Source organism: Hylobates moloch, unplaced genomic scaffold (genome assembly GCF_009828535.3).
Source record: "Hylobates moloch isolate HMO894 unplaced genomic scaffold, HMol_V3 SCAFFOLD_10, whole genome shotgun sequence".
Classification (NCBI taxonomy): domain Eukaryota; kingdom Metazoa; phylum Chordata; class Mammalia; order Primates; family Hylobatidae; genus Hylobates; species Hylobates moloch.
The window spans coordinates 96,736,464-96,763,063 of NW_026652285.1; the positions used below are offsets into that span (position 1 = coordinate 96,736,464).

General features: G+C 41.7%; 2 protein-coding genes and 1 pseudogene across 16 annotated transcripts in view; all 3 read right to left on the reverse strand.

The window, feature by feature from the left end:
* The window catches only part of LOC116475645 (pseudouridylate synthase TRUB2, mitochondrial), a 124,250-nt gene extending 111,950 nt beyond the window's left edge, over window positions 1-12,300 (reverse strand). The window contains exon 1 of the mRNA XM_032165100.2: window positions 12,296-12,300. The gene's annotated coding sequence lies outside the window, so the exon portion shown is untranslated. The remainder of the gene's footprint in view (window positions 1-12,295) is intronic.
* The window catches only part of NR6A1 (nuclear receptor subfamily 6 group A member 1), a 256,354-nt gene that overhangs the window by 77,011 nt on the left and 152,743 nt on the right, over window positions 1-26,600 (reverse strand). For 4 of the 15 annotated variants that reach the window (XM_058445817.1, XM_058445819.1, XM_058445823.1 and 1 more), the window contains exon 3: window positions 14,306-14,411. The exons of the other annotated variants lie outside the window; for them this stretch is intronic. In XM_058445817.1, coding sequence (XP_058301800.1) covers window positions 14,306-14,411 — 106 coding nt within the window. The remainder of the gene's footprint in view (window positions 1-14,305; window positions 14,412-26,600) is intronic. 15 annotated transcript variants of the gene reach the window in all.
* On the reverse strand, window positions 1,223-2,192 carry LOC116475648 (ran-specific GTPase-activating protein-like; annotated as a pseudogene).

Below are 26,600 nucleotides of genomic sequence, written 5' to 3' on the forward strand. Positions count from 1 at the left end.
CAAAGGGCAGCTCTCTGTCTCCCTGAAGGATATGGATTTATTCGAACTAAATATCTGCACACAACAGAGGTGTAGTAAGCCTCTGTGCTTTATTGCACCAACTTTTGGAGGAAAAGATAAATAAGGTGCTATGAGTCTAACTTCTGCTACCAAGACTGAAGCAGACGCCTTGATTTTCAAGGTGAGTCCAACTAACAATCCTTGATGCACCCATAAGCCTGAGAACAAATCTTTAACATGGCTTAAGGAGACAATTAAGTTTTATCTTTGGATATAGAGTCACATTTCTTCAGCATTCTCAGTCCCACAAGTTTTTTGAGAGCACTTTATAGACTCTACTGGGAGGAAGAGGCGAGAGAAGATGAACACACACCACACTGCCCATGTGAATGCAAAAGATGAACTTATTTATTTATTTATTTATTTAAGACAGGGCCTCGCTCTGTCACACAGGCTGGAGGGCAGTGGCGCAATCGTGGCTCACTGCAGCCTCTGCCTGGGCTCAAGCGATCCTCCCGCATGAGCCTCCCACGTAGCTGGGAGTACAGGGGACTACAGGCATGCACCACCACGCCTGGCTAATTTGTAAAAATTTTGGGTAGAGATGGGAGTCTATGTTGCCCAGGCTGGTCTTGAACTCCTGGGCTCAAGTGATCCACCTGCCTTAACCTCCCAAAGTGCTGGGATTACAGGCATGAGCAACCACACCTGGCCTAAACACTAATTTTTAACTACGGCTCCAAGTAAGATTGTTTAGCTGGGGATGGGTGTGCACACCAGTAGTCCCAGCTGTTCAGGAGGCTGAGGCAGGAGGATGGCTTGAAGCCAGGAGGCGAAGGCTGCAGTGCGCTATGATTGTGGCCTGTGAATAGTCACTGCACTCCAGCTTGGGAAACAGAGTGACCTTGTCCCTACTTAAAAAAAAAAAAAAAAAGAGAGAGAGAGAAGAAAAATCATTTAAGATTAACAGAACTACTGGAATTTATAAGTGGGAAGGAGAGAGAAAACAGGAAATCAACATTTTCTACTTGCTAATACTAGCTTTGAAATGTGGGAAAAAAGTAGATGAACAAAATTCTAAATCCAAACATACGTAGCATTTGCATACTGCAAATCTAATGGAGTCCAAATTATTATTTTTTAAATTTTGTTCTTTATATAACGTCCTTTGTAAAAACGAAACCAAATAAAAACAAACCAAAAAAGAGGGGCAGGGTAAAGTTAAAAAAAATAATAATAAAAGGAAGGGAAAGAGAGGAAAAAAATAAAATAAGACGATTTATTGTTTCTCCTCAGCATCCTCCTTGGTCTTCTCCTTCACCGAAAGAGCTTCTAGCTTTTCCGCCACTTTTTCGGCATGATCGCTTGTTTGCCGGATCTTTTCTTTTCTCTCTCTCCAATCTCTTTCCTGCATTCTTCAAACTTTGTTTTGAATTTCTGTGCATTCTCAGCATTCAGGAAGCGGATGGCCAGCAGCTCTGGCTTGGGGCACTCGTCGTTCCAGACTCAAGCATGGTCATTACCCACGTTGGGTTTCAGCTCCACCACTGGCGTGATGCAGTGGTTGGCACAGATCTTCAGGGTCTTGTCCCTCCTCATGAGGAGGCGGGTGGTCCCCTTCTCCTTGTGCTTCAGGAGCTTGACGTCACCAGTGCCTCGCTCGTTCCATTCTAGGAGATGGTTCTCTGAGGCAAATCAGTTTCGCCCCCATTTTAAAAAGTTCCTCTTTGGCCGGGGGCGGTGGCTCACTCCTGTAATCCCAGCACTCTGGGAGGCCGAGGCGGGTGGATCACCTGAGGTCAGGAGTTTGAGACCAGTCTCGTCAACATGGTGAAACCCCATCTCTACTAAAAATACAAAAAATAGCTGGGCGTGGCGGCGGGCGCCTGAGGCAGGAGAATCGCTTGAACCCGAGAGGCGGAGGTTGCAGTGAGCCGAGATGGCGCCACTGCACTCCAGCCTGGGCGACAAAAGCGATACACCGTCTCCAAAAAAAAAAAAGTTCCTCTTCATCTTCCTCCAGCGTTTTAAAATTTCTTGCTCAGGAAGAGAAACTATTGGCTCAAACTGAGGGTCATGGTTGGACTCGTCTGCATTCTCAATGGAAGTATCGTGGTCTTCCTGAGTGTCCGTGGCGGCCGCCATGAGGGCGCGGCGGCGGCGACCGCTCGGCTGAGTCGGTCGTCGCCGGCTCCGCGGCCTCTCGGCGACTACTCGTAGCTCCTTCCCTCTGCGTCTAGCTATGGAGTCCAAATTATGAATGGCAGAACCTTAGTTAACCACCAAGAGATTGTTTTCACTTTCATTTTAAAGATGGACAAACTTAATGAAGCTCAAAGAAAGGAAGTGGCAGGAGTCATCAGACCAATAGAGAAGAAAATAAAATATCCCAGTCCTCCATTTCTTCCACTAAACCACATATCTTGAGGACAGGAAAAGGCAAAGCCTCTTTTGAGATGTTCTTAACACTATTTCCCATATGTTTATTCAAATAGACGCTCTCAAAGATGACTGCAGATTTTGAGGCTGAAGGGGTAAGTTTAGTCCTTCAGTGTAAAACAAAAGACAGTAAATCTAGTGGCCACATGATCACTAGAATCATTTCTGCCTTATTTGTTTTTAAGAACCTTTCAATGAATGTCTGATGCAAAATGAAAGCCGGGTGACCGTTCTCAAGGAGAGGGACTTGTATCCATTTTAGAAAATCAGGAACATGCAGAAAATGTTTAAAATTCCTTTTTAAACTTACAGAGGTGAAAACAAAAGCAAGAGCCCAGGATCTCTGGTTCTCATCTGTCAGATCCTTGATACAGGCATTCCCTATGGCAAGGGAAAGAGTTTAATTCAACTAAATAGGAATAATGAAATCACAGTCAAATGAAGTCCATATTATCTGGGACTAAGAAGCAAAGTTCCTGAGAGTGAAGAAAGAATGAGAGCAACAAAGAACATCCTTGGATACAATTTCCAGTTATGCCTTCAACTCCTGGAGGTGGAAAGAATTCATAAATCAGGAAAAAACTCAGGAGTTGGAAACTAAAATAAAATATTCCAGAAACCAGGTTTTAAAAATCCAATTCTAGAAACACTCATGGAGTGTCTCCTATGAGCTAGGCACTATGCTGGCTATGTTGACATAAAATAATATGTGATCCTTGCCCTAGAAGTACTCATCATCTGCTGACCTATCCAACCTTATTTCTCACCATTCCACAGTAACTCACGAGCAGTGCACATACACTAAACAGATAAATGACGGTATGATGTTATGAGTACAGTAACTAAAGTGGGTAAGAAAAGTGTTAGAGAAACTAAGATGAAGAAGCAATTCATTAGAACAGACTGAGGTGCCAGAGAGGGCATTACATTTGGGCTGAACCTTGAAATTCCACAGGCAGACAAGTAGGAAAGGTATTTCAAGACCTGAAGGAAGAAGGAGAAGGAATAAAGACAATCTCAAAAGATTTTGTAATGCCAATGCTATGTAAAAGAGTAATATGACTGATGACTGGCAGTGGGGGAAAAAAAAAAAAAGACCACAGAGTGTGCTTTAAGAAGGAAAAAAAAACAAAAAACAAAAAAAAACGTGGTGGCTCACGCCTGTAATCCCAACACTTTGGGAGGCCGAGGCGGGTGGATTACCTGAGGTCAGGAGTTCGAGACCAGCCTGGCCAACATGGTGAAACCCCATCTCTACTAAAAATACAAAAATTAGCCAGGCGTGGTGGCACACGCCTGTAATTCCAGCTACTCGGGAGGCTGAGGCAGGAGAACTGCTTGAGCCCCAGAGACCGAGGTTGCAGTGAGCAGAGATCACTCCACTGCACTCTAGCCTGGCCAACAGAGCGAGACTCTGTCTCAAAACAAATAAAAAAAACAAAAAAGACTGGCCAGGTGTGGTGGCTCACATCTGTAATCCCAACACTTTGGGAGGCCAAGGCGGGCAGATCACAAGGTCAGGAGATCGAGACCATCCTGGCTAACACGGTGAAACCCCGTCTCTACTAAAAATACAAAAAATTAGCCGGGCGTCATGGCGGGCGCCTGTAGTCCCAGCCACTCGGGAAGCTGAGGCAGGAGAATGGCGTGAACCCGGGAGGCGGAGCTTGCAGTGAGCCGAGACGGTGCCACTGCACTCCAGCTTGGGCGACAGAGGGAGACTCTGTCTCAAAAAAAAAAAAAAAAAAAAAAAAAAAGACTATGTATAGACTATATATATAAAGCATATATAGATTATGCTTACATAGGCTCAGCAAGGTGGCTCACACCTGTAATCTCAGTACTTTGGGAGGCAGAGGTGTGTGGATCGTTTGAGCCCAGGAGTTCAAGGCCAGCTTTGGAAACATAGGGAGACCCCTGTCTCTATAAAAAAAAAATATTAGCCAGTATGGTGGCACACACCTGAAGCCCCAGCTATCCTAGCTGAGTGGGGAGGGTTGCTTGAGCTTGGCAGGTTGCAGTGAACTGTGATCACGCCACTGCACTCCAGCCTGGGCGACAGAGCAAGACCCTGTCTCAAAAAAAAGAACAGCCTTATGTTAACAACCAAATGCAACATATATACTTTTAGATCCTGATTTGAGCCAAACAATTGTAAAAAGACATTTTTGGGACAATCCAGGAAATTTAAATATGTGTAAGACAATTTAATTAGGTAAGTTTCCTACCTGCGAACTGAGGAACCTGGAAAAGGTGAGCTTTTCCTCCATTTAAAATTTCTCACAATTCCCCAGTCAAGATTTTATCCATGAATTTTTAAAGTATCCCAATCAAGAACAGATTATAATATGAATAAATAAGTCCTTTTCAAATGAAAACAAAGGAATCAGATACAGAGCATATAAATATAAACGCAGTCAACTATTGTGTCTCCTGAGAGGTTTAAACAAGTTGGGACTTATTCATCACATATGGCACCCGTGACTGTTTACCTTCTTCTCAATTAAGACCCAGATTGGCCCTGAGATTAATGCAAATAAATACTCTAGCCCTGAACACAGCAACAGCTCAAACTGCTGTTAAGCAACATGTGAAGCTGAAGTAAAAAAAGATCAAAGTTGTACAAAGCAAGACTCAAACTTGGGGGCAGAGTAAACTGACAGGCTTTCTCCTTCGGTGCTCCTATAAAGGTAGACCACTTGAAGGTTAGTTGTTTCCAAGCCAACTCTGGCTTCAGCCCTGACTTCTCTGGTTATTTCATTTGTTCATACATCCATCTGCCTGACCTAGAGACAACATCAGATGACATAGGAAAAGACTTCTATCCAAAAAGAACTCAGTTCTATGTGAGAACTCTGGGAAAAGGCAAGATAAAATGCCCCCAGTGAGTGTGGTATGATCTCATTGAGTCCCATCAGTGGTTCCCAGGAACCTATGGCATAAAGGCCCACACTCCTAAGGCCCTCCCTTTATAACCCAGCTCTTCCTAACTTCTCCAGCTTCATTTCCTACCACTCCTCATAAGTACCCATTACTCCAGCCATGCTGACCCACTTACTTATAGTGCAAATATTATACTAAGCTATTCCATTTGCCTGGAATAACTCTTTTCACTATTTCCTTATAGTTTCCACTCCCACTTACTAATCTTACTGGACTCAATTTAAAAACCACCTCCTCTGTAAAATATTTTAAGACTCCATTCTCCCAGACTTAAACTCAAAGTCAAATCACACCCATCTTCCACGCTGCCTGGATCCCTAAAATATACTACGACATTACTCATCACGCAGTATTTTTATTTTACAATTCTATCCTTTCTTATTAATCATCTCATGTACTCCAAATAGTCAAGCCCAGGGCTGTCTTCAGTTTAGTATTTAAAAGGCTTTCATAATACGTTAAAGCAATTAGATGACTCCTCGAGAGGTGTGTGTGTTGTGTGGGTGGGGTACAGTTCTTCTGTTGAATTTCTTAATAGTGCATTCATATTCTTCTTCATTTTCCCATTTTCTAACTCTTTCATCTTACGTCACGAAAGGTTTTTTCCCCTAGACAAACTCTACTTTATAGTCTCCCATGTGTCAGGCCCTGTGTTAAATATACATTTTCTGATTTAGAAGCCTACCTGAGACTAAATCTTCCAACAATGAAGGGCTGGTACTGGTAGTCAAAGGTTCCTGATCAATATGTCATTTGCTGGGTTCTTGCATCAGTGTAGAACCACCTGTTGCTGACGATCTTTTGATTAACATATATAACATATGTATCTGTCACTGGATTCCAAAATATGAGAGCAAGGACTGTGCCCCCTATTTTTGCCAACCACTGTATCCCCAGTGCTTGAATATTTGTTGACTGAAGAAAGGAAGGAAAGGAGTTGCTTCAGAGAGCAGCGACATAGGAAAGGGGGAAAAAAAACCTTCAGGAATACAAACAGACCACCTTAGGCCAGCCATTCCTGCAAAGCCAAAACCAGTTTTCCCAGTCCCAATTCCAACTCCAGTAAATCTTTTTTTTTTGTTTTTTTGTTTTTTTGAGACGGAGTCTCGCTCTGTCGCCCAGGCTGGAGTGCAGTGGCGCATCTCGGCTCACTGCAAGCTCCGCCTCCCGGGTTCACACCATTCTCCTGCCTCAGCCTCTCCAAGTAGCTGGGACTACAGGCGTCCGCCACCACGCCCGGCTAATTTTTTTGTATTTTTAGTAGAGACAGGGTTTCATCGTGGTCTCGATCTCCTGACCTCGTGATCCGCCTGCCTCGGCCTCCCAAAGTGCTGGGATTACAAGCGTGAGCCACTGCGCCTGGCCCCAACTCCAGTAAATCTTACCCATACACAGAGCTCTCCTCTAATTGAGAGATTGGCTGTAATAAATCTGACAAGATCAGTTGCAAATCAGCAAGTGGCAATCCTGCCTGCACCAATTCTATCCCTTTCTACTCTACTAAAAATTGAACTCTCTAAGGATAAGCATAGGTAAAAGAAAGGACAACGGGGGCTTACGCAGTCTTTCTTTAGGGTAGAACTTGGCTCCTGATGGCAAAGGAATCCATTTTTATCAAACAAGAAATAACACACATAATCCCAATCTGAGTCAACTACACTCAGCAACTGAGACTTATCCTAGGTCTTGGAGTCAGGAACTGCCCCCCTGAATCTCACATCCTGATATCCAACTGCCTCCTGGGCATCTCCACCTAGATGTATCCATCATAGGCACCTCAGACGTCTAAGTCCAAACTTGTCTTCCTTTAAAAATCTGTTCCTCTCTCTGGCCCCCCTGTTCAGTGAAAGGCATCAACCACCCAAGCCAAAAACCTGGCACTCTTTCCATGGCTCCTTCCTTCTCTTTGACTATACCCACATACAACCTGTCATAAATCCTGTCTTTTCTACCCCCTCAAAAGTAGCCGAATCAGCTACCTGAAGAGGTATTTACTAAACAAAGATGGGATAATTTGAGCATCACTTAAAAATTATTAAATAGGGCACAGTGGCTCACACCTGTAATCCCAGCACTTTGAGGCGGGTGGATCGTTTGAGTCCAGGAGTTCAAGACCAGCCTGGGCAATATGGCAAAACCCGTCTCTACCAAAAATACAAAAAATCAGCTGGGTGTGGTGGTGCACGCCTGTGGTCCCAGCAATTAAGGAGGCTGAGATGGGAGGATTGCTTCTTGAGCCCTGGGAGGCAGAGGTTGCAGTGAGCAGAGATCGTGTCACCGCATTTCAGCCTGAGTGACACAGCAAGACGCTGTCTCAAAAAACATAATTTTTAAAATGAAAAAAAATATTAAGGGGAAAAATCAGTATTTATCTTGCCTTTCCTAGATGAATTATACCACAGGGTGATAAACAGCTATGGACAAATTTCTTTATGGAAGCATTCCACATGATAAATAAATAAGAAATACTGGAATTAGAGTAACACTGTGAAATAATAGATCCCAGATACCAATCATCAAACGCTGCTAACCATTACAAAAAGAGAGAACAAGACAGTACATATCTTCTGATGGAAGAACTCAACACTCCCATGAAGTAGTCTTGCCAAAAATGTTGGATCTGAAGGCTTGAAGTTGACTAAGTCTCTATATCCATCTTCTAAAATAAAAGAACTACAAAGTTCAGAACAACACATTCATCTACATTACAAGGATGTAATCGGCAATATCTGGGTGTGGTAAATTCAGCAAGACAAACCACCAACGTCTCAACTTCGAGGGGAAAAAAAGATGGAGGAGAAAATCTACAGATTAGGAAAACTAACCTGGGAACAAAGTGAGATCCATCTTTACAAAAAATTTGCCAGGTGTAGTGATGCATGTGCCTCTGGTCCTAGCTACTTGAGAGGTGTGAGTATCACTTGAGCCAGGAGTTCTAGGCTACACTGAGCTGTGATCATGCCACTGCACTCCACCCACTCCAGCCTGGGTGACAGAGTTGAGAGTGAGACCCTGTCTCTTAAAAACAAAAAACCCTCGCACCACTGCACTCCAGCCAGGGCAACAGAGCACAACTCTGCCTCAAAAAACAAAAACAAAAGAACACCAAATAAACAAACAAACCCCACACTTTTAAAGGATAAGGATACATACTGGAATATTAACAAATGAAATAATGATACTTAAGATTTGCTTCAAAATAAAATGGAAAATGAATGGGTGGAAGTATGAGTGGGACAGGGTTAGCCCTTCGATGATGATTGTTGAGACTGGGTACATAGCTTCATTATACTACTTTGTATTTCTATTTTTGTTTTATAAAAATTAAAGCACACAAACAAATCTTGAATCCACCTATTTGTTTCTGTCGTCACTCTCACAGTCTTGGCCACCACTATCTCCCATCTGGCTTATTTCAGTAGCTTCCTTTATGGGTGTGTCTTGCTTGTTCCTTGCTTTTTCCTTTCTCTTTTTCTGCATCACCTTCCTGCAATCCATTCTCCATCCTGGCTGCTAAGACTCAAGTAAAACCATGCCAGTTCTACTTAAAACCTTTCACGGCCTTCAGAATAAAGCACCTTCCCAACCTCATGAGAGCCTTCCTCTCCCTTCTCCCTTCTCACATTCCCAATGCTCTCAGCAAATAGTGCTATTTGCAGTTTCCCAAATGCGCCTTTGCATGTAGTGTTACTTCTGCCTGGCTAGTTTCCATGAATTATTTAATTATCAGCAAATTCAGGCATGACATCTTCTACGAAATCTTCTCCTACTCTTCCCTGCCCTAAAGGTTCCAATTCTATTAATGTCCACCGTTTCATCCCTTTGTGTGCCTGCCTCCATGTGTCCATGGGTCTGTGACTATTCCAAGAATAAGGGACCAGGGTTTGACTCATTTCTGTATTCCTGGAATCTATCACAGAACATAGCAAAAATGGGCACTTGATATATGTCTGACAGATTAAAAAAAAAAAGCCTAGACTTCCAAGAAATCCATAATTCTACAGAAAGAGCCAAATAAAATAAGGGGTAGCCTGGAATTATATACTTTGGAGTCAGACAAACTTGGTATCAAATAGCAACTATACAACATGCATTAATTTTGTAAACTTGGGCAAGGCATTTCAATTCTCCTAAGTCTGTTAAATGGGAACAGTGATTCTTCAGGGTTATTGATTAAATAAGTATACAGTTCAAAGTAACTAAAATTATCTTTAACAACACAACTCTATGTTCACGTGACAGTGAGATAATTTAACAAACTCCAAGAACTCAGGGTATGTGCCATCACCCGCTGGCAGCTTGTCTGACCTCAAAGGCCATGGACACCTCCCTGTCAATAGGAACCTATCACTGCTTGATAAACTGAGGAAAGGGGATACTGCTTCCCTGATACTTTCTAAGTTCCTGCTCCCTTTCTGTGTATATTCACTCATCTTTCTCTTTGGTGAATTCTGAAATATTATTCAATCCTGGGCTTTGGAACTCAGGTTTTTGTTAGTTTAAACTTTAAATATGCTGAGTAAAGGGAATGGGTATCCGAGATTGGAATACACACTCCAGCACAAGGGACAGTAAAACTTCATGCTGCTCCTGGACCTCCTGGAACTGCAACTCAGGCCCCATTCTCTCAAGCTCAGGACTTTTTTTCTTTTATAGAAAGATAGAATAAGCTGGGCATGGTGGCATATCCCTACGGTCCCAGCCACTCACGAGGCTGAGGCAGAAAGGTCACTTGAGCCTAGGAGTTCTGGGCTATAGTACACTATGCCAATCCGGTGTTCCACACTAAGTTCAGCTTCAATATGGTGATCTCCCAGGAGCAGGGGACCAACAGGTTGCCTAAGGCGGGATGAACTGGCCTAGGTCAGAAATGGAGCAGGTCAAAACTCCCATACTGATCAAAAGTGGGATTGTGCCTGTCAGTAGCCACTGGATTCCAGGCTGGGCAACACAGTGAGACCCCATCTCTTTAAAATTAATAGGAAGATAGAATAAAAGAGAGGTTCAGCAAACAAATTCTAGGGTTAAATCGAGATTCAAATTTTGAGGCCGGGCGCGGTGGCTCACGCCTGTAATCCCAGCACTTTGGGAGGCAGAGGCAGGCGGATCACGAGGTCAGGAGATCGAGACCATGGTGAAACCCCGTCTCTACTAAAAATACAAAAAATTAGCTGGGCGCAGTGGCGGGCGCCTGTAGTCCCAGATACTCGGGAGGCTGAGGCAGGAGAATGGCGTGAACCCGGAAGGCAGAGCTTGCAGTGAGCCAAGATCCTGCCACTGCACTCCAGCCTAGGCAACAGAGCGAGACTCTGTCTCAAAAAAAAAAAAAAAAAAGAGAGAGATTCAAATTTTGGATCCTGTAAATTTACTAGCTATGTGACTTTAGGTAAATTGCATAACTTGTCTCAATTTCCTCATCTATAAAATAGATTGTTAGTATTACCTACCCTATGGAGTCTCTGTGAGAACTGAAAGAGATAATCTTATGAAAAATGTTCAACATAATGACTGGCAAACGGTACATTTTCAATAAACTTAGTTAATATTACTTAGAATAATGTTTTTCATAAAATAATACCTGGGTGGGCACAGTGGCTAACACCTACAATCCCAGCACTTTGGCAGTCTAAGTTAGGATGATCGCTTGAGGCCAGGAGTTCAAGACCAACCTGGGCAACATAGCATAACCCTGTCTCTACAAAAATAAACAAATAAATAAATACATAAGCAAGCAAGCATGCAAGCCAGCCAGGCATGGTGGCAGACAACTGTAGTCCCAGTTACTTGGGAGGCTGAAGCATGAAGATCACTTGAGCCCAGGAGGTTGAGGCTACAGTGAGCTGTGATCACGCCATCGTACTCCAGCCTAGGAGACACAGCAAGACACAGTCTCAAAAAAATAAATAAATAAAATAATTTCATGCTTAGGAGGAAAAATGACAACCAGAAAACAAAATTTAAAAAAGAAAAAAAGCACTTTTTAAATTTTATTTTTATTTTACATTTCAGGGTACACGTGCAGGTTTGTTACACAGGTAAATGTGTGCCATGGTGATTTGCTGCATGTATCATCAACCCATCACCCAGGTATTAAGCCCAGCATACCTTAGCTATTTTTCCTGATGCTCTCCCTCTCCCACCCCCAACAGGCCCCAGTGTGTGTTGTTCCCCTCCCTGTGTCTGTGTGTTCACGTTGTTTAGCTCCTACTTATAAATGAGAACATGCAGTGTTTGGTTTTCTGTTCCTACGTTAGTTTGCTGAGGATAATGGTTTCCAGCTCCATCCAAAGGAGCTGCAAAGGATATAATCCTATTCTTTTTTATGGCTGCATAGTATTCCATGGTGTATATATACCACATTTTCTTTATCTAGTCTATCATTCATGGGCATTTGGGTTGATTCTATGTCTGTTATTGTGAATAGTGCTGCAATGAACATATGTGCACATGTAACTTTATAATAGAATCATTTATATTCCTTTGGGTATATACCCAGTAATGGAATTGCTGGATCAAATGGTATTTCTGGTTCTAGGTCTTTGAGGAATCACACACTGTCTTCCACAAAGGTTGAACTAATTGACATTCCCACCAACAGTATACAAACATTCCTACTTCTCTGCAGCCTCACCAGCATTATGTTGTTTCTTGACTTTTTAATAATCGCCATTCTGACTGGTGTGAGATGGTATCTCATTATGGATTTGATTTGCATTTCTCTAATGATCAGTGATGTTGAGCTTTTTCTCCTATGTTTGTTGGCTACATAAATGTCTTATTTTGAGAAGCATCTGTTAATGTCCTTTGCCCACTTTTTAAATGTGTTTTTTTCCTTGTAAATTTGATTAGGTTCCTTGTAGATTCTGGATATTACATCTTTGTCAGATAGATTGCGAAAATTTTCTCCCATTCTATAGGTTGTCTGTTCACTCTGATGATAGTTTCTTTTGCTGTGCAGAAGCTGTTTAGTTTAATTAGATCCCATTTGTCAATTTTTGCTTTTGTTGCAATTGCCTTTGGTGTCTTCATCACGGAATCTCTGTCTGTGCCTATGTCCTGAATGGTCCTGCCTAGGTTTTCTTCTAGGGTTTTTATGGTTTTGGATTTTACATTTAAGTCTTTAGTCCATCTTGAGTTGATTTTTGTATATGATGTAAAGAAGGGGTCCAGTTTCAATTTTCTGCATGTGACTGGTCAGTTCTCCCAACACCATTTATTAAATAGGGAATCCTTTCCCCACTGCTTGATTTTGTCAGGTTTATTGAAGATCAGATGGTTGTAGATGTGCAGTCTTATTTCTGAGTTCTCTATCCTGTTCCATTGGTCTATGTGTCTGTTTTTGTACCAGTACCATGCTGTTTTGCTTACTGTGGCCTTGTAGTCTCGTTTGAAGTCAGGTAGCCTGATGACTCCAACTTTGTTCTTTTTGCTTAGGATTGTCTTGGGTATATGGGCTCTTTCTTGGTTCCATATGAATTTTAAAATAGTTTTTCCTAATTCTTTGAAGAATGTCAATGGTAGTTTAACGAGAATAGCATTGAATCTATAAATAACTTTAGGCAGTATGGCCATTTTGACAATATTGATTCTTCCTATCCATGACCAAGGAATGTTTTTCCATTTGTTTGTGTCCTCTCTGATTTCCTTGAGCAGTGGTTTGTAGTTCTCCTTGAAGAGGTCCTTCACTTCCCTTGTTAGCTGTATTCCTAGGTATTTTATTCTCTTCATAGTAATTGTGAGTGGGAACTCATTCATGACTTGGCTCTCTGGTTATCTGTTGTTGGTGTATAGGAATGCTTGTGATTTTTGCACATTGATTTTGCATCCTGAGACTGCTGAAGTTGCTTATCAGCTTAAGAAGCTTTTGGGCAGAAATGATGGGGTTTTTATAGGATCATGTAATCTGCAAACAGACAATTTGACTTCCTCTCTTCCTATTTGAATACCTTTATTTCTTTCTCTTGACTGATTTCCCAGCCAGACCTTCCAATACCATGTTGAAAAGGAGAGGTGAGAGAAGGCATCCCTGTCTTTTGTCAGTTTTTAAGGGAAATGTTTCCAGCTTTTGCCCATTCAGTATATGATATTGGCTGTGGGTTTGTCATATATGGCTCTTATCATTTTGAGATATATTCCTTCAATACCTAGTTTATTGAGAGTTTTTAACACGAAGCGATGTTGAATTTTATAGAAGGCCTTTTCTGCATCTTTGGAGATAATCTGTGGTTTTTGTCTTTAGTTTTGTTTATGTGATGAATTACATTTATTGATTTGTGTAGGTTGAGCCAGGCTTGCATCCTGGGGATGAAGCCAAAGTGCTTGTGATGGGTAAGCTTTTTGATGTACTTCTAGATTCAGTTTGCCAGTATTTTATTGAGGATTTTTGCATTGATGTTCATCAGGGATATTGGCCTGAAGTTTTCTTTTTTTGTTGTATCTCTGCCAGGTTTTGGTATCAGGATGATGCTGGCCTCATAAAATGAGTTAGGGAGGAGTTCCTCCTTTTCAATTGTTTGGAATAGTTTCAGAAGAAATGGTACCAGCTCCTCTTTGTACCTATGGTAGAATTCAGCTGTAAATCCGTCTGGTCCTGGGCTTTTTTTGGTTGGAAGGCTATTTATTATTGCCTGAATTTCAGAACTCATTATTGGTCTATTCAGGGATTCCACTTCTTCCTGGCTTATTCTTGGGAGGGTGTATGTGTCCAGGAATTTATCCATTTCTAGATTTTCTAGTTTACTTGCATAGAGGTGTTTATAATTGTATATTTCAAGAGTTCAATACACCAAGCTGAGGGGACAGGTGCTTTTGACCCCAAATAACTTTCCTTTCTGAATCTCAGGTTGGAGTGCTATTTGAGGATATTACCTGGAAGTATCTTTTTCCTGACCCATTCAGTAGTTTAGCCTTCTTCAAAACTTACTGTGGGGAAGGAGGAGGCAGGTATAGTGGGCTTTGGAGTTAAACATGTTCAGTGTCCCACAGTAAGATACAGTAAGTTTCTTTTCTCTCTGTGAGCCTCCACTTCCCTTACAAAAAAGAAAAAAATTGGGATCAGGCCATTTTGGCTGAGAATGTATGTAAAATACTTATCATTATTACTAAAGTACTTATCATAGGCCCAGCAAACCTAGCAGTAGTTATTATTTTCCTTTCTTCCAGAACCGTGAGTCAGGTTCTCCACAAGAATCTCTGTTTTCAAGCCCATTAGTGAGACAGACTGCTTGCTCAGACATCCGTAGGGAAGAGATCCCCCAGAGTAGCCATCAAAGACTACTCTCCATTCTTCGCTCCAAAATTAGAGACAATTTAAGGCTGGGCACAGTGGTTCACACCTCTGATCCTAACACTTTGGGAGGCTAAGGCAAGAGGACTGCTTGACGCCAGAAGTTTGAGACCAGCCTGGGCAATATAGTGAGACACTCATTTCTACAAAATTAAAAATTAAAAGAAAAAAATCAGCTGGGCATGGTGGCACATGCCTGTAGTCTTAGCTACTTGGGCGGCTGAGGTGGGGAGGATCACTTGAGCCTAGGAGATCGAGGCTCCAGTGAGCCGTGATTACACCACTGTGCTCCAGCCTGCACAACAGAGTGAGACCCTGTCTTAAAAAGAGAAAGAGAGAGAGAGAGAGAGAGAGAGAGAGAGAGAGAGAATTCAGCATTCAGAGCAGGTCAACACTGAGTAATTCCCATTCTGTGCTAAGCTGGGGATGGGTAGGTCAAGATGAATGAGTCAACATCTTATCCTTGACGAGCTCAAGCCAGTGTAGGGGATAACGATATCTATCTTAGAAGAGGGGCAAAATACAAGGTGTGCTCAGAGAAGAGGTGCTTGTCTTAGCTGGGGTGCCAGTAGCTCACCACTATTTTCTTGGAACCTAATATGTATCTGATGAATATCTGGAAGGGTTTCCCAGAGGAAGTGATAGCTGAGCTGTGCAGCTATACTGTTTAGCTCCTTGTGTCCCAGAACTTTGTGCTTTTTGGTAAGGTTTCCAGATAAAACTAAACAAGGAATTTAAAGCAGATGTCAAGTAACAAAGGATAGCTTTCCACTGCTGACTTGAACCACTCTTCTCTTCTGCCCCTCACTCATAGTCCACCGAGATTCCTAGGAGCAACCTTCATTTGGAACAAAAGACAAGACTTATGCAGACCCTCCACAGAACTGACCCTGGGCTCAGATGTGTAAGGACAAATCAGTGTGGAAAGCAGAGAAAAAAAAACAGTTCCAGGACCGAGAGGAGACCAATGACTTCTAGAAAATGCTTTCCTGGGACTTCTTCAAGCATCCCTTCTTGATAAGCCTGCTTGGACAGATACCCCAGCATCTCTTCAGGACTTAAATGGCACTGCAACTAAAGGGAAGAGTACCAGGAACATAAGCAGGGGGAGCTCACATCTGAGCACTATGCAAAGGAACCTTATAGATACTCCCCTCTTCTCAGTTACTTAACTGGGTTAGCAGATGGGCCAGTTGCAAATCACACCAATCTAAGAATTTGCCTGCCAAGGAATTATACCCTTAAAAATGATCCAATTTCAGTTACAAGTCTTGTACTGTGGGTAAGGTAAACCCCCATATATCCTATCAATGTCAATGCAAAGTAGTAGTTTGGGGTTTTCTCTCCTTTCTTTCTTTTCTTTCTTTCTTTCCTTTCTTTTTCTTTCTTTCTTTCGCATCTTCCGGCACACAACCATTATACAAATTGTTATAACATTTTGAGAGGTTATTTTTGGCATTATTTATTAAAGCCAAGCCCATGCTTTAAAATGCCCATGCCATTTAATATAGCAGTTCTAATTCTAGCAATGTACCTTACAGAAGTACTTGTGCAGGAGTGAGAAGATATTCATGGCAGTACTGTATACAGTAGCTAAATAAATTTTAAAATTCAAAAACAGGAGTGGTGGCTTATACCTGTAATCCCAGCCTTTGGGAGGCTGAAGAGGAAGGATCGCTTGAGGCCAGGAGTTTGAGACCAGCCTGGCCAACATGGTGAGACCCTATCTCTACAAAAAATTTAAAATTTAGCTGGATGTGGTGGCATATACCTGTAGTCCCATCTATTTGGGAGCTGACACAGAAGGACCAATTGAGCCCAGAAGTTTGATGCTGCAGTGAGCTAAGAAGGTGCTACTGCACTCCAGCCTGGGCAAGAGAGCAAGACCCTGTCTCTAAAATAAAGTTAAAATTAAAATTAAGGCCTGGTGTGGTGGCTCACACCTATAATACCACCACTTTTGAAGGCCAAGGTGGGCAGATTGCTTGAGCCCAGGAGTTTGAGACAAGCCTGGACAACATGACAAGACCGTCTCTAAAAAAATAAATAAAAATAAAAACCACAAAAATTAGCCAGGCATGGTGCCACACACCTGTAGTCCAAGCTACTAGGGAGGCTGAGGTGGGAGGATCGCTTGAGCCTGGGAGGTTGAGGCTGCACTGAGCCGTGAGCAAGCCACTTGCACTCCAGCCTGGGTGACAGGGCAAGACTATCTCAAACAAAACAAAAAATAAATAAGTAAATAAAAATTAAAAGAAAAGCTCAAACTTTGCAATCAATAGGGGGATGACTAATAAATCTGTATAATACAAACAATATTACTGGCATACAGAAGTTATAATATCTTGTTAATGAAAAGAATCAGTTTGATCTCATTTACAAAAACATATATTTAAAAGTACATAAAAGTTGACAGATAGACTTCTGCCACTCTAGCCAAGATGGAGTAATGGGGACCAGATTTGGCCACCTGGCTGGGGCAACTACAGAGCTGGATAAACCATATAAAACAATGATTTTCAGGTACTGGACCTCAGGCGGCCAAAGACAGTGACTCCAGAGAGAGAGGAAACAAACAAGGGAAGTCCTACAAACACCCACCGAAGCCCTGAGTTTCCAGCCTAGAGCACAGGAAGAGAGAACCCAGGTAGAGCTCAACAGTCCCAGGAGTTGAGGATTAGAAGCTGGGAGTCCAGGAGGCCAGGGCAGCTGGAGTTCACAAAGAAGAGGGCTAGTAGGGAGAGGGCTACGCAGAGAGAGCACAGCTGAGATCTGCAGAGGGGTCCTCCAAGTCTTCAGCTGAGGACTGATCAGTACACATACACGAGAAAAATTACCCAAAGCCAGGGAAAAAATCATCCCAAAGGAGCAGAGGGAACAATTCTGGGGCTCCATAGGGCCAAGAATAGTTTTTGTCTCCCCCAGCCAGAATGAAAAACTTTCAAAGTTAGAGAATTTATTTCCTGAAAGTCCTAATTAGCATTTATATATCCCCCAACAACTGGCCCTTGGGTATTCTAAATGCACTGATTCACTTATCAGATTAGCTGTTTGTCCTATTCAATCTATAAATGATAGAATCTAAGACAGGTGGTGATGGCAGGTTTGTGGCATGAGAGATGGATAAGTCAGCAGGAGCCAGAGAGGCAAGTCCAACGGGTTGAGAGAATAGATCCTAAAAATATACTCTGCCTTAGGCTCATCTTGATATAGACAAAAGTCCACCACTATATGCAAAAATTCCCTTTGTAAATCAGCTTGGCACAAAAATGACTGTAAAGATAATATCATCATAACCCCTCGTCAATGAACTGGCTACCACACTGAAATTTTCTCTTTTTTTCTTGGTGCTTTTCAAGTCTCTGCGACTCTGCCCAAACAGACCTTCCCATTTACCATGTCCTTCTTCTTTGCAAGAGACACTCAAATGCATTAAAGACAATCCTTGCAAGCCTATTCCTGGAAAAATGGCTCTTCACAATCTTATTTGCCCTTGTGGTCCCAGTAATATAACTGGATTCAAAGCCTGGTATTGCTCTTTTAATGGTGTTTACTCAGTCCTGGTGAGGTTCACTTTTCACACAAATAAGATACTTGGATTCCACTGAATGTTTCTATTCAGATCAAGTTAATACAAAGTTGGAGAGCTTAGATCCTTTATCATGTAACTTTGAGAATTCTCAGATGAATGCAGCATAAAAAGAAATTGCTGAACTTCCAGGCTAACACATTAAAAACTGCATAGAATGTAATTCCATCATTATAATGCCTTAATTAAAAAGATAAATTAAGCAAAATGGGTAGGATGCTTTTTACAGTAAGTGCTTCACAACTAGTCATAATGATTTGAAAATCAACACTCAGCAAAATGATAATAGGCCTCTGAGAGGAAACTGGAGTAGGCACATAGAGTTGGGGTTCCAGCGTGGGCACGAGGTATAAAACTGAGAAGTAAAATCCTGGTCTCTTAAAGGCCCATATAGCACCTTTAAAATCCTGCATGTGTATATGGTGAATTCTACAGAGGTCAAACACTGGAAACTAGCAAAGGTTATTAAAATCAGTAGCAACACAGTATTTATTTCAACTATTTTGTAATTCTAATTATCCCAACCTTCTAACTTTCTCCATTCCCCCACAAAGCACCTAACGAATCCTTGTGAAATATAAGGGTTTTGCTTTTTTTTTTTTTTTTTTTTCCAGAATGATACAAAACTTGGTAAGCAGACACCGAGTCACAAGGCTTTTGTCAAAGAGCTGAACAACAGAAGACTGATTATAGGTTAAAATTTACATGTTCCTGGAATTCAGACAATTAAAATGAGCAGTAGCTAGAATGTTTGGAGCCAGAAAAACTTTGCCACTTAGTACCTGTACAATCTTAGGTTTTATTTATTTATTTATTTTGAGACAGAGTCTCGCGCTGTAGCCCAGGCTGGAGTGCAGTGGCACAATCTTGGATCACGGCGACCTCCACCTCCTGGGTTCAAGCGATTCTCATGCCTCAGCCTCCCAAGTAGCTGAGACTAAAGGCGCACACCACCATGCCCAGCTAATTTTTTGTATTTTTAGTAGAGATGGGGTTTCACCATGTTGGTCAGGCTGGTCTTGAACTCCTGACCTCAGGTGATCTGCCTGCCTCGGCCTCACAAAGTGCTGGGATTACAGGTGTGAGTCACCACGCCCAGCTCATTTCTGTTTTAAAACCAAGTTTTATTTGGCCATAAAACTTGTTGGCAGCTCATGAAACAGAAATTTCCTGAGATATAAAAGAACTAATTGGACAGGCGCAGTGGCTCACACCTCTAGTCCCAGCACTTTGGGAGGCCGAGGTGAGCAGATCACTTGAGGCCAGGAGTTCAAGACCAGCCTGGCCAACCAACATGGTGAAACCCCATATCTACTGAAAATACAAAAATTAGCCAGGCATGGTGGCACATGCCTGTAATCCCAAGCTACTCCGTTGGCTGAAGCAGGAGAATCGCTTGAACCTGGGAGGCGGAGATTGCAGTGAGCCAAGATTGCGCCAATGCACTCCAGCCTGGGCGACAAAGCAGGATTCCATCTCAAAAAAAAAAAAACGAAAAAGAACTAGAACTAATCACAATCCCAAAACCACATAAACAAAAACATATATATTATATTATACTGAGGGGGTGTCTTTCTAAGCATAACATGAAATCCAGATATCATTAAAGAAATGATGATCAGATCTGCAACTATATAAAGGTCTAACTTCTAAAAGGCAAAGATCCCAAAATATATATATATACTTATACACACACGTATATTAGTATTTACAAAACATAAAGAGTTCCTAAAAGTCAATAGGAAAAAAGACAAGAAAACTACCCAATAGACAAAGAATATGACCAGGCAAAGATGCCCTAATATGATTAGAATGAGTAACAGTGAAAAGGTCACTAATAAAAACTCAAAGTAAAGCAACCATTATAAACCATGTCTCATCAGATTGGCAAAAAATTAAAAATAGTGATATATTTCAGTGGTGAAGTTTTGAAGAAATGAGTATGCTCATACAATGCTGGTGGTTGATGTACAACTTGAAAACAGCTTACAGGATCTACCAACATTTAAAGTACACACACCCTGTGACCCAAGAATACCACTTCTCTCCATCTTAGAGAAATACATATGTTCACAAAAATATACGTATAAGGCACATTTATTACAATTTTAAAAGGTCAGAAGAAACCTAAATACTGATCAGTAGAGGAAGAGCCAAGATGGAGAGATGGGTAAGGAGATTAGAAACCAGACTTTTAGACTTTACCCAGTCAATCTGCAAGTCACTCATTCTAGATTTCAGCCAGGCTGCCAATCATTCAGCTAGTTCCTCCCTCCCATTGTTTATTAGCACCACTAACATCAAAGGAAATCACTCCAACTTTGAGAACTAATTTTGAAGATTCCAGGGTGGCCCTTATCCTACATAAGGTATCTCTTCAGTGGCTGCAATTGGTATATTCTGCCTGGTTTTTGTTTTGTGGTAAATATTTTCATTCTATTTTTGTCTTTTAGATAGTCAATTTCAGCAGCTGTAAGCCAGTCAACTGAATGGAAACACAATTAGCTAGTGCAGGGCACCCAGGTGTTATTATTTTGCCACTACAAATAATGCTACAGGAAAGTTTCTGTACTTGTATCTTTTCTAATGTCTGATGAGCTATTTTCAAAGGAAAAAGTCTTAGGGCTGGGTTATGAAGTTGGAAACTATAGAAAGCTTTATGACTGGCTCCCTACAGCTTTGTCAGTTCCCCTAGTGATTGGACCCATCCAAACCGCTGTGGGTGTCCTGCAGTCCACCAGCAGAGGGCAGCATCCCCCAGACCAACAGGGCCTCAGGATGCAGACACTAAGCCTGGAGAGTGAAGAAAAGTGATCAGAAGACAAAGGCAAAATCCACAGAACATGCTAACCAGGGCTTCCAAAATTTGGGAGGTATAGCAGACCCTCGTACCTGCAAGATAACTGGGATTATCCACAACTAGCAACACCTAACACTCAGTGTCCTTGATTCCTTAACTGGCACCAAGATAAAAAAAATCATCTCCTCTTAAACAGGTATATATACTGTTATACTGGCCATGCCAAACCTTTATCAACTAGAATCTTGCCAAGCAACAAAGATTACTGAAGCCCTACCCCTGGGGAGACTAAACAGGGGATGCAATATGCTGCTGGCCTCATTTTGGCAGTTTCTGTTGAAAGAATGGAAAGGGCAAACCTACATATCCATCACAAATGTCTGGTTTCTCATTCCCTTTTCTTGGCTTCATTTTAAACCGAGCTGGGGGCAAGGGAAGGATACTGTAAGTAGCAATGAGTTGAAAGGTAACCATGGCCGGGTATGGTGGCTCACACCTGTTATCCCAGCACTTTGGGAGGCTGAGGCAGGCGGATCACTTGAGGACAAAAGTTCGAGACCACCCTGGACAACATAATGAAACCCCATCTCTACTAGAAATGCAAAAAATTAGATGGGCGTGGTGGCATGTGCCTGTAATGCCAGCTACTCAGGAGGCTGTGGCAGGAGAATCGCTTGAACCTGGGAGGCAGAGGTTGCATTGAGCCGAGATTGCACCACTGCACTCCAGCCCGGGCAACAGAGTGAGACTCTATCTCAAAAAATAAAAAAATAGAAAAAAGGAAAAAGAAAGGTAACCACAAGCCCAGAGCAGTTAGGTTACAGGTCAAAGAAAACAAATCACTATAGTTGAAATGTCTCCAACAGTGTTCACTTTAGATCATTAACCAAGTGAGTCATCCTTGGTTTGGGCCACTCAATATTTCAGCGCTTGAAGGTCTAGGGAAATACCACATCCTTACCTATCAAGAGGCCAGACACAAGAACTATTATTTGCCATTTGTTCACTGCCACTGATATGCTAACTTCTCCCTGGAACATTTATATGATCTATATCACAGCCCACACTACAGTAATAATAAATAATACAGCACTGGTGAGAGTAGGAAAGCAGGCTCTCTTATACCCTGATTGCAGAGTTGAGGTGGTAGGAGAGTAGGGGTGGGGGCAGTATTTACCACCATTTGGGGGAGGACGAATTTAGCAGCACCAAGATTCAAATGGATAAACTCTTTCACCTAGAAATTCCACTTCTAGGGTTTTATGCTACAAAAGTAATGCCATAAGTAAGCAAAGTATTATACAAGGATATTCACTGCAGCCCTATTCATAATAGAGAACAAATAAAAACAATCCAATTCCCACTAACAAAAGATGAATGAAACAAATCTTGGTGTATCTATTAATGCAACCATTCATTAAAACAATAAGACAGATCCATGAATCACATCATGGAACAATCTCTAACACAAATTAAGTGAAATAAAACAAGCTACACAATTGAGTATGTAATTTTAATTTTTTTTTTGAGACAGGGTTTCCCTCTGTCGCCCAGGCTGGAGTGCAGTGGCGCAATCTTGGCTCAATGCAACCTCCGCCTCCTGGGCTGAAGTGATCCTCCTGCTTTGGCCTACCAAGTAGTTGGGACTACAGGCGCCTGCCACCACACCTGACTAATTTTTGTATTTCTGTAGAGACAATGTTTCACCACGTTGCCCAGGCTGGTCTCAAACTCCTGAGCTCAAGCAATCTGCCTGCCTTGGCCTCCCAAAGTGCTGGGGTTACAGGCATGAGCCACCATACCTGGACTATAATTTTTACTTTTTTAAAAAAACTGCATGTTTGGAAAGTCTAGAACCAGAGTATACATCAGACTGCCCAGGTTTCAATTTTGGCCCTGCTGCTTACTAGAAGTGTGACTTTACACTTCATCCTCAAACTTCAGTTTCCTTACCTGTAAAATGGGGAGGGGGGCACATATTGCCTTCAAAGGATTATGATGAAAATTCAATTCATTTGTTTTATTGGCTGGCTGAGGTGGCTCACGCCTGTAATTCCAGCACTTTGGGAGGCCAAGGCGGGTGGATCACCTGAGGCCAGGAGTTCGAGACTAGCCTGACCAATATGGTGAAACCCCCGTCTCTACTAAAAATACAAAATTAGCCGAGCATGGTGGTACATGCCTGTAATCCCAGCTACTTGGGAGGCTGAGGCAGAAGAATCGCTTGAACTTGGGAGGCAGAGGTTGCAGTGAGCCGAGATTGCGCCATTGTGCTCCAGCCTGGGCAACAAGAGCGAAACTTCATCTCCAAAAAAAAAAGAAAATACAATTAATTTGTTTTATTGTTTTATATACATATATAAAAATAACTGAATATATATAAATAAGGTAGTACAATATAAATGAATATATATAAATAAGGTACCTGCCATAGAGCAAATGCTCAGAAGATGATAATGATTATTAACATCACTACCTCTGAGAAGTTGAATTAAGGAGGTAACTTTGATTTACCAAGTTTTATACTTCCGTAAATAAATAATTTTTCAGAATAGGCATGAAGTACTTTTATAATTAAAAGATATACCCTTATACCCAAGAGAAATGAAAACATATGTCCAAAGACTTGCATGTGAATGTTCATAGTAGTATTATTCACAAATGCTCATCAACTGGTGAATGGACAGATAAAATGTATGGCATATCCATACACTGGAATATATTCGGCACAAAAAGGAACTGACTACTCAAGTGCTATGGCACAGACAAACTTCAAAACCACCAGGCTACGTGAAAGCAGCAAGACACAGATAATACATATGGTATAATTCAATTTATACGACACGTCCAGAAAAGACAAATCTATAGAGACAGTAGGATTAAGCATTGCTGGGTTTAACAGTAAAAGGGCAGAAAGGTTCTTATTAAGATGATGAAAATGTTCTAAAACTGATTTGTGGTAATGGTTGCAAAACTTGGTAAACATACCAAATGTCACTGAACTGTACAGAGTAAGTTATATGTGAAACATGTCTCATTGTTTTTTTTTTTTTTTTTTTTAAAAAAAAAGGTTTAAAGAGATACATCCTTACAAAACCACGCCTATTTTACATTTATATAATGCTCTGCCCTTGGGAGGGGCTTTAACTTGCATTTCCCTAATTTGATCCTCATAACTATCACGTGAAGCAGACAGAGTAGGGACCATGCTCTTTGGAGAAAAAAGAAAAATGATGTTCAGATTAGGCCACAGCTACTGCTAGCAAATAAAGCACCCAGAGCCCAGATTGAAACAAAACTAACTCAATAGATACAGTGGTAAAAATGTACCAAGACTTCAAGATTCCAGGAGTAATAACCAAACAGTGATCACAAGTATAGTGATGACCAGGGGCTTTGCCTGCAAAGTATACTCCTTTTTAAAATTCTTTAACTTTTTGAATAAATGTACACTTAAGAAATCTGACATAAAACATGCTTTTTGTTCCTTACACAGTCTGGCTAAAAGTCACATCATTATGCATATGCATAAATTCCCTGATACAAGAAGAAACTTCCTTTTCAGTAGCTCAAAAAATGCTTAGCATACATTGAGGATTCAAGAAATGCTTATTAGGCTGGGAGTGGTGGCTCACACCTATAATCCCAGCACTTTGGGAGGCCGAGATGGATCGCTTAAGTCCTCGAGTTTGAGACTAGCCTAGGAAACACAGTGAGACCCAATATCTTTAAAAAAAAAAAGAATGAGTGGGGTGTGGTAGTGGTGCAAGCCTGCAGTCCCAGTAACTTACGAGGATAAGGTGGGAGTATCACTTCAGCCAAGGAGGTTGAAGTTGCAGTGAGCTGTGACCATACCACTGCACTGGAGCCTGGGCGACAGAGTAACACCTTGTCTCAAAAAAAAAAAAAAAAAAAAAAAAGGAAATGCTTCTTACTAATATGAAAAATAGCAAAGTTTTGAAAAGTTTAATTTGAACATACTGTAAATGAGTCTAGCATTTTATTTTGTAAAGAAAAACTGGAGAGAAATGGCAAGAGATAAAACCTAAACCATAAGCCACATAGAAATGTTTTTGAGGGGGCGGGGGAGGAAGGTGGTTAATTTTTGGCAATCATTTTGCTAAAAAGCCACAGGCATTCCCAGCACCAGGCAAGCAACCAAGAAAATAACAGTCGAGCGTGGTGGCTCATGCCTGTAATCTCAGCACTTTGGGAGGCCGAGGCGGGCTGATCTCTTGAGCCCAGGAGTTCGAAACCAGCCTGGGAAACATGGTGAAACCCCGTCTCTACTAAAAATACAAAAAAATTAGCCGGGCATGGTGGCGTGCACCTGTGGTCCCAGCTACTTCGCAGGCTGAGGTGGGAGGATTGCTTGAGCCTGGGAGGCAGAGGTTGCATTAAGCTGAGATCACACCACCACACTCCAGCTTGGGTGACAGAGTGAGAAGAAAACAAAAGTCTGGCATGACCAACCAGTATTTTCCCACGCTCTTCTCCAGTTTACACTGACTAGGGTTTACAGAACTGCAACAAGAATTGGTTCTGTGTGTAATATCCCATGTCCTTCACACTAAACTGGGTTGACAATGTCGGTGATCTCCCTAAGTCCCATTTTCCAGATGGAAAAATAGGTTCAGACAGGCAAAACAGCAAAGTTTCTTTGGCATTTTCTGTTGCTCACTGCTAAAAAGATTATGGCTTTTGAGCTGTTAATTGAAACACTTTGTGTCAAATCCTGATGCCTAGTTGAGATAACTTTACCTAATCACACTCTCTGAGGAGAAATGTCTTAGAAATAGCTGTTAAATAAAATAAAAGTTAAGCAAACTACAAATACTGAACCACTATAACGTATTTGGGACTTTTGATACTTGATATTATATTTTTTCAGGATTTGGGCACCTACAGAGGATAAAGACTATCAGGAAAAGTCACAAGCCATAAAGAAACAGGTTTTGGGATTCGGGGTAGAGCAACAAAAACACTGGAAACCCTTAAAAAAAGAGTAGGAAACTGAGCTCAATTCTGGCTTCAATGGGGGTGGAGGAATGAACTTCTCATAGAGGTGTAGATCCTGCACAAGCAGGGCACAATGTCTGAATGGGTTCAATTTGAAAAAGGGATTTTGCAGAGAGAAATGGACCTTGGAAAATGGTCTATAAATCCATGGTTGTTGGGGTCCCTCAGAAGACTCACAATGTAATAAAACTATAGAATTGTAACAAGGAGGCTATGAACCCAGGGCCAGGCAAAACTACTAAAAATCCAGAAGTATATTTCCCTCCACAGTGTGCCAAATAAGAGGTCTATCCCTGTAGGGGTTGGCAGGATTGTCTCTGCCTCTCTTATCAGCCAGCCCTCTGCAGAGGTCATGGCAGGACAAGAAAGGGAAACTGTCAAAATGAAGTGACTTGAAGGAAGGTAGGGATATGATGGCAAGGTGTCAAGACTTGATCTTTGGACAGTTCTGAGTTTTCAAAGGGTTTGGAGGAAAGGAGGCCATTCAGGCAAGCAAAGAGCTAGAAAGGAAAGGAGATTCCTTT